At 36.4% G+C, this 10847-nt stretch overlaps 1 protein-coding gene across 2 annotated transcripts in view; it reads left to right on the top strand.

The window, feature by feature from the left end:
• Positions 1–10847, top strand: part of LOC102864656 (lipid phosphate phosphatase-related protein type 5-like) — a 248951-nt gene that overhangs the window by 82917 nt on the left and 155187 nt on the right. For both annotated transcript variants that reach the window (XM_006882432.1, XM_006882433.1), the window contains exon 2: positions 6114–6246. In XM_006882432.1, the coding sequence (XP_006882494.1) occupies positions 6114–6246 (133 nt within the window). The remainder of the gene's footprint in view (positions 1–6113; positions 6247–10847) is intronic.

The raw sequence follows: 10847 nt of genomic DNA, 5'->3' as shown, positions 1-10847 counted from the left end.
CGGTTGGTGCAGGATAGAGCAGGGTTTAGGGCTGTTGTGCATAGGGTCGCTATGAGTCGGAAACGACTCGACGGCACATAACAACAACAACATCTTTTAGTGATAGTGGTGTGTTGAAGTCATGTACTACTATACTATTGTGGTGCTCTCTCTTGCTTCAGTTCTGTTAAGCACGATTTTATGTATTTTGCAGGTCTATCATTTGATGTTTACATGTTGACCAAAGTCATGTCTTCTTGACCTATTCTGCCTTTAATTAGTATGTAATGCCCTTTTTTATCATTTATTGTAGTTTTCATTCTGAACTCTGTTTTAGTAGAGATTAGTATTGCCACTCCTGCTTTTCTGTGGTTTCCATTTGCTTAGTATATTTTTCCATCCCTTGATTTGGAGTCTGTATTTCTCTCCGCTTTTTAGATGTGTCTTTTATAGGCAACATATTAATGGGCTTTGTTTTCTTTTCCATTCTGTTACTCTTTCTCACTTATTTGCCACATTTAGTGCATTCATATAAGTGTGATTATTATCAGGTCACTTTTTACTGTTATCGTATTGCTGTGTTTCTTTTTCTGTTGTTTCTGATTACTGTTGTCTCTCCACTTTCCTTTGGCATCTCTGTATGAAGAACTTCTCTTAAAATGTCTTCTAGGTTTTGTCTTCCCCCCCCCCCAATTCCTTAAGTTTTTCATTTCTACAGAGGATCTAATTTCTCCTTCACATTTAATGGAGATCTTTGCTGAGTATAGGAACTTTGGCTCACATTTGTTTTCTTTCAACTTTCTGTATATATCATCCCATTGTCTTTTAGCTTGCATAGTTTTAGTGAGAAATCATAATTTATTCTAGTTGTTACCACTTTGTATGTAACTTTTTGTTTTTCTCCTGCTGATTTTAGTATTCTATCCTTATCTTGTAATTTGGAAAGTTTAAGTATGATATGTCTTGATGTTCTTCTTTTTGGGTCTAATCTACTTGTTGTTCATTGTGCTTCTTGAATGTGGATTTCCTTATTCTTCAAAATAGCAGGGAAGTTGTCTTCTGATACTTCTTCTATGATTTTCTCCATGACTTTCCCGTCAGTTCCATGTTCTGGAATTCCAGTCATATGTATGTTGTTTTTTTATGTCCTCCCACATGATTCTAATGTTTTATTTTCTTTATGTCTCATATCTGATTTTTCTTGTAGTATGTTTCCAGTGAGGCTCTTGTCTTCAGCTCACTGACTCTCTGTTCTATCTCTTCAGCGTTACTTCTTTTTGTCCCACCTGCGTGTTGGACATTTCTTCGATTTCCATCTTATTATTCTTGATTTCATTTTTTTAATTTTCTGTTATTTCTAGTACTGCATTGGCTGTACAATCTCTGTATTGTGATGATTTTTTAAAGTTCTTGTATCTCTTTATCTATAATATCAATTCTTACATTTTTTTGTATTTTCTTACATAATTGTTCAAGTTATTCCTTATCAATATTTTTTTTTCTGGTTTGCTATCTCCGGGGTATTTGCTCTTTTAGTGACTTCCATTTGTTTCTTTCACCATTTTGCTTCTTCTGTAGCTGTTCAAATATCTCCATATCAACATATGTCTTCTGATTTTCTCTAACTGGTGTATTCATTAGGTCTGTTTTTTAAGAGGTTTATTTTGTTTTTTTCATGATGCCTGATGCAGTCTGCTGCTTTCTTGACATATGAGTCTTTTCTTAGTAGACGTGAGGTTGCTGTAACTATGTAATGACCCAGGGCATGGCAGTGTTTTGTGAAGGACCTGTATATTCATTTTCCCCATTGGGAACAACAGTTTACCCAGAGCACGGTGACAGTTGCCCTCCTGAAATTGTGGCTTCTACTAGCCTCTTTTGCTTGAGTTAAAGAAATCTGCTGACATAACTAGATAGCAGTGTTTAAAGCAAAAATACCTGGGGCAGGACAGTAAGGGCGGTCTCCAGTTGGAGGGGTAGTGGGGTTTCTAGGTGGTGGTGGGAGAGGTCTAATTCTTTGGGAGATTTAATCTGAGCCACTGAAGCTGCCCCTCAACCTGTCAGGCAGTGGTTCTGTTGAAGGCCATGGTGTGAGCCCACCTGGGCTGGGCTGCAGCCTTTAGCAGACATTGGGTAAGAGTTGGTTGGAAGACACTCCCAGACTACCCATGCCACATAGGCCATGGCATCTTGCAACAGAGTGATTGTAAGGTCCCCTGATGAGTGTTTCTTGTGAAAAGAGTGTGTCTTGCAAGATGCTGTGTTTTATATTTAAATAATATTTAATTGTGTTTTATGTGAAAGTCTACACAACTCAAATTACTCTTAGGAAGAATTGTCACTAAGGTTGGAGAAGGTTATAGCAAGCCCTTTTCCTGAGAACCCTCTTCCTGCCCACAGAAATAGTTCTCATATACCATGGTGCTGGCATGTTAACCTTGGTTATTTGGACTAGGATTACATCTATTCTTAGATGAAACTCTTGGGAATTTGGAATTAGACTTTAGTAAGTCTAGTGGGTTGAATTGTATTCTTAAACTGAGCTAATATTTACTGAGGAGTCAAGTCTCCTAGAGACAGTTGGAGCAATCTCATATGCTAGGCAGCAGATAGAACTAGCATAGAACTAGCATATATAGAGAGAAGAAGAAGTTAAATACACAGGAACCAAGATAAGACAGTGGGACTCTAGAGAAAGTGAGATAATGAGAATGAGAGAGTTGTTACCTGGTCTACTAAAGACTTTCTATTCCTGGACATAGTTCAAGAATCCCTGCCCATCTCATTCTGAGATGAACCATCAAATTCTGTATTTTGCTTCATCTAATTTGTGTTGCTTTCTTTAGTGGTAACAGAAAAATGTTTGTTAAGATAGTGTTCAAGATCATTATTGTAAAAATAGAAGGATAACTAGTAAAACATATATCGGGACCCAAGGGGGGAAAGAGTGGGAGCAGAGGAGTGAGGATGGGTAATGGTGAAACCACATTGTTGGCAGGGACCTAAAAAGACAGCGTGATGATGGTCAAGATTCAATGGTGATTAATTTTATAAAAAAAAAAATACACAGGAATGATTGTATGAAACACAGTGTGAGTGAAAACTAGTGTAAAACACAATGTACACAAACTTTCTAAGCAAACTGATATAAAATTTTAAAAATGTAAAAAGATAGTGTCAGTGTCAGTGACACCTCTATGAGGTGGATTGATTCAGTGACTGGGATAATTGGGATGGGAGTGTCAGAGACAGTGCGATTGGCACAGGACAGAGCGGAGTTTAGGGCTGTTGTACATAGGGTTGCTATGAGTCTCAAGCGACTCAACAGCACATAACAACAACAACAACAACAACAACAACAAAAAGATAGTGTTTTAGCAGATAAGCTCAGGTTAGAAACAGAAAAAAATACAGTTGAGAAATGTCCAGAGATACAGGTAAGCAAGAGATTAAGTATGATGTAAACTACAGTTCAAACTCTAGAATAAGTGACCTGAATAAGGTGTTTCTTAGGCTTGTACCTGATAATTATAAAAGTTATAAACTCAGGATCTAAGCATAATTTTCCAGTTTATGACCAGGGTACCATGTAGCAGCTTTGACAAAAGAACACAGCAAAATAAGCTAATTATTACAAGTTAAGCAAAATGCCAGACTCAGTTTATTGTTGTTAAGTGCCATCAAGTTGAGTATGACTCATTGTAAAGATCATGGCTTGAATCAGGCGTATCTTAGTCTATACACTGATATCATTCTCTCTCTCTCTTCCCCCCCCCCCCTTTTTTTCCACGTGTGTTAGAATGATGTTATTCTCTTAAGGACTTTGGAGAGGTCCTTGACAGTAGACTTTTCTAATGCAGTATACCTCCTGGTCTCCTGACTGCTACTACCAAGGGATTGTGGATATCTTTGTTGGTTGTGTATCCACAAAGCAAGTGATGTTAGATCCAAGTAAGGTGAAATCTTTTGAGATAACAGCTCTTAAATTCCCATTGGTAATAGGATTCATTTAAGCAGTCAACAAAATAATGTGTCTCTGCTATATTCTAGGGGCTTTAGTGTGTCAATAGACTGAGTGAGGGCTGACTGTGTTATGGAGTAGACCAGCCTCAGGGAAAAGACTCAAATCAACTCATTGCATATTAGTTGGATCCAACTTATAACTGACTCACCTGAGGGTTTTCACAGGCTGTAAATGCACTGGAGATACCGCATCCTTCTTTCATGAAGCAGCTAGTAGATTTGAATCACCTGTCTTTGGGTTTTCGGTGCAACTATTTACCCAGTAGGCTGCCAGGCTTTCTTTTTAGGAAGAAGAACCATTTGCAGTTCCTGGGAAGAAGTCAAGACAGGAGGAGTCAGGTGGCAGACTAGTTAGCTCATAATGTGTAATGGATAATGGAATTTGGAACATTCTAAGGCTTAATAGACCTAGAAGTTGAAATTGAAAACAGAGTACCTCATGGGGGTAATTTCTTTTGAAGGGAAAGGGGGAAATAGGTAAAAAAGTGAAAGTTATTCAGGAAGGGAAATGAGAAGTTGTTAAAAATTACTGCTTGCCAATTTTTCAGTTTCTTCCAGAGCCCTGGTGACAGCTGACATAGCAATGAAAAATACTTACTGTGCCTTCTAAGGCTGAATGCACTGAATCATCACTTACCTACTCTAATTTGCTAATGCCAAAGTTATCATTCCAGGAGGACTTTGAAAACTGAAAGCTCTAGTCTTCTCTAATTCAATCCAGTCTTACCGGATTGGCAAGATCAGACTTCTTTAATGCACTTTGGTCCTGCATTTTCTGGTTCAACATTGATCCCTAACCTAATTGGAAGAAGATGTATAGTAAGAAAGGAGGGGAAGGATTAACATTAAGAAATGCTTCATAGTCACGTTATCACACTGGGATAAAAAGTGGGTCAAACACCTACTTCACTGTGAACTCTCTCTCCACCTTCCACTTGCTGTTTTGAATATCTTGTAATCATAGGTACGACTTGTCACAGAGACCCAAGAAAATTTCCTTGAGGATGTCAAGGACTCCCTGTATAGCGTGTTAATCAGCCTTGACAAGATAGGTTACAAAAAAAAAAAACAAAACCCAAAAAACAGACAACAGTAAAGAGATGTACTTTTGACTTTTATTCCTTTTCTTTTAACCTTATTTCTAGTGCTGTTGTTCTGGGTATTTAAAGGAGTTGAAAAAATCTAAGGGTGAGTCAGAAATGCTGGCTTGGTTTGTGACTGGTTTGTTGGGGAGCAAATAGGTATTTCTCCATTTCCTCAACTGTAAAATAGAATAATAAAACCTTTGGTGGGTCATTTGAGAACACTATGAAAACCATCTCAATTGATATCCTAGTGGGAGGTAGCTGGGTGGGGCTTTTAACGAGTCAGCTGAGTAAAGACTGTGGGCCAGCTCCTGGTTTTTTTCTTACTGCTTGGTGGCTTTGGAAAATTCAGTTGGGTTCCTTCACTTGTAAAATATTACAATAATAATCCCCATTTAATATCTTTTTTATGAAGCTAAAATGACATGTGTATATTAAAACATAAAGAATGTATTAATGACTGGAATTCTTAGTAGTATCTCAGAACAGAATAATGAAATATTGACAAAGGACAATCTCCAGACGAAACAATTGTGAACTGACTTTTTTTAATTATGAAAGTACTAATATAATTTAAACGTATCCTTTCAGCACTAGATCCTTCAAAAGATATTTGCCTAGAGAATGTTTTATTTTCTATGGCAGGGTGAAAGTGAACATTACAAAAATAAAACCTGGAATTCAGTTATATATCAAAAATTTTTTTAAAAACTTCTTTTTTGCATGTTTTTCTTTTCCAATGAAAACTTTTAGAAATTAAAAAAAATTGTAATCTATTTTATTCATAATTTACCAGTAGTCTTTTGAATTGACAGAAATATGGGAACAAGGTTATCATCAAAAAGATCTGATGAAGTAAATATGACTTGGCATTCCCTTGGAATAGGTACCATTGAGATTAGCTAATTTTGGAGGATCTTTTGAAAAGAAAAAATACATCTATTCAAATTTATTTTATATTATTATTCCACATTATTTCTTCTATATTAAATTCTAATACTCTCTATTGTCATATTTTCTTGCAAGATAATAGTTGGAGAAACTGCTGTGTTTTGCCTACAACTAGCTACAAGAGATTTTGAAAACCAGGAAAAGACTATTTTGACTGGAGACTGTTGCTATATAAATCCACTGGTGCGTCGAACTGTCCGATTTCTTGGTAAGTATTCATTAAAAAACTTTTATTTTTGTTGAAAAAACTGTTATGTATGAGATAACCTTTACAATGACCAGCATTTTAAGGAATGCAAATATTAGATTTCCTTTGAATATTCCAAATTAGTTTCAAAAGAGGTATTTCATACTGTTTGGTCTTGTAAGATACCTGTCCCTCTTTGGCCCTTAACTGGTGGATGTCATTTCCACCTTATTTTGTGAAGAAAAAAGTACATATATTTTAAAATCAAAAAGTTAAAATAGTTTCTGGGCTTGTGAAATTTCAGAAACATTGTTTGGTAAATAATGAGATTTTTAGGTAGGATACTGAACACTGTGAAGAGCAAGGGAAAAACCTTGGGTGATAGAAAAATTCTATAATAAAAAAATAACCATCTGTTAGCACCCCTTACACTGCTTCTGAGCTGTTTTATAGCTACATAAAAAAATGCTTTGGTGATTTTATTAGAAGACAAGAGTCACTGATACTTTCTCTTTCAAACACTTATTATAGCACTAATAAATAACACTGTTGAAGTACAGAAAATCATCCCAATTCAATAGAAATTTGATCAAGACAGGCGGGCGTTCTTTGGTTTTTTTTTAATTACATAGTATAATTTAACGTAAATTTGTATATCCTGGATTTTTCAAATACATACAAGTTGTACATTACAAATCACAGTAGAGATGAGTCCTCATCAGTGACTAAGAAATGCAATAAGAATACTGTAATCCTTCAGTTGTTGTTGTTAGGGTGACTACCACTCACAGAGAGCCTTTGCTCGGCTGATCTGAACTTTGTTCTATTCCTGCTCCATTTTCATGATCTCTGATATGCCCAAGTCCATTGTTACAGTCACTGTGTTAACCCATCTTGTTGAAGGTCTTTCTTTCCCTGAACTCCAAAAGAGCATGTTGTCTTTTTCTAACTACTGATCCCTTCTGACAATATGTCCAAATATGTGAGACAAAATTTCACCATCCTTGCCCTGATTGTACTTCCTCCAAGACAGACTTGTTCATTCTTTTGGCAGCCCATAGGCTGTTTAGTATTCTTTGACAACACCTCCATTCAAAGGGATTGGTTCTTCTTTAGCATCCTTATAAATTAGTTGAACTTTCAGATGAATAAGAAGCAACTGAAAATACCATAGTTTGGATCCTTTAATAAGTTTTTCACAAGATGGAAATATTGGGTATTAAAACCCATGCCTTTGCCATGGAATCAGAACTGACTGAAAGCTGGCCCACTAGTGGCCTTTAAGAGGCTGTGTAACTCACATGGGAGCAAATTGCCCATCTTGCTCCTGCAGAGCAGCTTGGTAGGTTAGGACTGTTCACCCTTGTTTGAGAGCACAACTGTCTACCCACTAGGCCATCAAATCTCCCTATAGGCATAGATGACCTAATGAGCATTTAAATAGATTTATCTCAAGCCTGTATAGTTTTCTTATCCAAAGATAAGACCATCACACCACACAGTTCCAGACTCTCTCTGTCCTATTAAAAGAATAGATGAGACCTTTAAAAAACCATACATCAATACTACATCTTGACTCATTTCTCTTTGCACCAGCCCATGCCCTCTAGTCAATTGCAACTTAGAGTAACCATATAGGACAGAGTAGAACTTACACATAGGGTCTCTAATGATATAAAACGTAACCAAAACAGACTTCCTCATCTTTCTCTCACAAACTTGGCTAGTGGATTCAGTTACCAGCTAAGCATTAGTCACGATGTCACCAGGGTTCCTTGTCTTTGCACTTGTTGTTGTCAGATGCCATCAAGTTGACTAGAACTCATAGCAAACCTGTGAACAACAGATCTGAATCTTGCCTTACCCTGTGCCATCCTCATCATCTCTGTCATGCTTAAGCCCATTGTGATAGTCACGGTGTTAGACCAGCTAACGGAAGATCTTCCTGTAGTCTTTGCCCTACATTAATTATAAAACGAGAAAAAAAATTAATAATATACTAAGAACCAGAAGTATTTTATTAAATTGAATACTAGATCCAGATAAATAAATCATATTTTATATTTAAAATATTTTCTTTCTTGCACAGTCTTGTATAGAATAAATGGCATAAACAAAACATATTTTATGTGGTTGCATGTTTCTGTATATTTACTGTATGATTTTGTGTAACATTCAAAAGTGCTTGATTTGTTTCTTATAACTTTTTATATCATGACTTGTGCATTTCTAGTTGGTTATAATAAAATAATTGCTTTGAAAGTGAAGCCTAACTGCATAATAGAAACATCACTATAGGAACTTTTTTCTTGAAGTCAGCAGGGGAGATTCACACATGGGATCTCATTTTATTATCTTTGTAGTCAACTAAAATGTTGGCCTTGGACCTGATGCACTGAGATTTTAACTCTAAAGCACATTGGGATGTTCACAGGTATCAAGAGACATTTCATTATCTTTATCAGATATTTCACTCTTATTTTAAACAGGAGAATCTATTACACAAGATGAAAGGAATGGCTTAGTTAAACAAAATGAGTACATCTTAGCCTAGATTTCAAGGAAGTGCAATTGAAGAAAACGTGCAATTTAGGTTTCCATGTTTGACCATGATATTTTAGAAAGAGGGGTTATGCACATTGGCATTTTACTAAACTTAGTTCTTCCATATTTTTCTGATTTTCCTAACCATTTCCTTGCAGTCATTTGAATAACTCATGGACTATAAAAAATAAAGGATGAACTTTTTTTAAATTTAAATTTATTATTAATTTCAGTAAAAATTTACAGAGACTTTGGATTTCCATTCATTCATTGTTGCACATTTCTCCCCTCCCAAACTTCTCCCCTAGTACACTGTCCTCTTGGAAAAGTAAAAGAAAAATTCTTTCATCGTTTTACAAACCCTCCCCCAGGTCCACTCCACCATGTAGCCTTTGCTCTAGACTCCTGTCATGACAAAAATACCTAATCACATCTCTTTTAAACAGTTTTCTCCTTCATCTGTTTCAATGCAGTATACATTATTGAACCCATCTTTCTCAGTCTCTCCCCAACCCCAAGGTCGGTCCTGTTTTACAACAGTGGCACCATACAGTATTTGTCCTTTTGTGACTGAGATACTTCACTCAGCATAATGTCCTCCTGGGTCACCCATTTTGAATAATATATTGCACAAGGTCCTTGTTTTTCAATGCAGCATAGTATTCCAGTGTGAATACACCACAGCTTCTCTATGCATTCATTTGTTGATGGGCACTTAGGTTGTTTCTAACTTCTTGCTATTGTGAACAAAGCTGTGATAAAAATGGGTGTGCATATATCTGCTTGGATGTCAGCTATGGTCTCTTCGGGGTATATTCCCAGTAGTGGAATTGCTGGGTCAAATGGTGTCTCTGTTTGCAACTTTTTGAGAAAACGCCATACCGCTTTCCACAGTGGTTGCACCATTTTACACTCCCACCAACAGTGAATAAGGCTTCCAGTCTCTCCACAACCTCGCCAGCTTTTGTTGCTTGCAGTTCTGTTAAATTTTGCTATTCTGACTGGGGTGAGATGATATCTCATAGTTGTTTTAATTTGCACCTCTCTTAGAGCTATGGATTTTGAACGTTTCTTCATGTGCTTGTTAGCCATCTCAGTGTCTTCTCTGTTCTCTGGTGAAGTGTCTATTCATATCCTGTGCCCATTTTTCTATTGGATTATTTACCTTTATCTTGTTGTGGTGCTCAAGTATTTTATAAATTTTGGAAAAATGTCCCTTATCTGATATGTCATTACCAAATACTTTTTCCCAGTCTGTGGCTTCCTCTTTTTACCCTGTTGTAGAAGGTTTTGGATGTGCATAGGGATTTGATTCTTTGAATATCCCATTAATCTACTTTATTTACTTCTGGTTGTAGGTTTTTCAGGATGCTTGGAAGACTGTTTATGTTGTGGATCAGGACTTCTAGCATTGTTCCTAGCTTTTCTTCAGTGAAGTTTATAGTCCTTGGTTTTAGTCCTAGGTCCATGATCCACCTCGAGTTGGTTTTTTATATGGCGTGAGGTGTGGATCTTGCTTGAGTCTTTTGCAGATACTTTTCCAGTTTTGACAACACCATTTGTTAAAAAGGCTGTCGTTTCCCCACTTAACTGATTTCACCTCCTTGTCAAAAATCAGTTAACCAGAGATAGATGGGCAGAAAGAACTTTTTGTAGTTTCATTTAGGATTAAGAAACACTAGAAAGAAGGTTTGATGATCTACTTCCTCGAAAAAAAACAGGCCTTCAAAAACTCTATGAACCAAGAAATGAGAGTAGTTACAGTATTAGACATAGAGCCCAGATAGGAAGTCAGTCTAAATGAAGACAAACAGCTGCAAATAGGCATTAATTACAACATGGAATATATGAATATGAATGTAGAAAAAATGGGAGTTGTAAAAAATGAAATGGAATGTATGAAGATTGACATTCTAGACATCAGTGAACTGAGACGGATAAACATGGGCCACTTTGTATCAGAAAATAGCATGATCTGCTATGCTGGGAATGAAAACTGCAGAATAATGATGTTACTTTCATAGTTAGAAAGAAAATGTCAAGATCCATTCTGAGAGTGATAGGATACTATCATACGC

The sequence above is a fragment of the Elephantulus edwardii genome, unplaced genomic scaffold (assembly GCF_000299155.1).
Source record: "Elephantulus edwardii isolate Elephantulus edwardi_28Jun2011 unplaced genomic scaffold, EleEdw1.0 scaffold00020, whole genome shotgun sequence".
NCBI lineage: Eukaryota > Metazoa > Chordata > Mammalia > Macroscelidea > Macroscelididae > Elephantulus > Elephantulus edwardii.
This window is presented reverse-complemented; position numbering and strand designations above follow the sequence as displayed.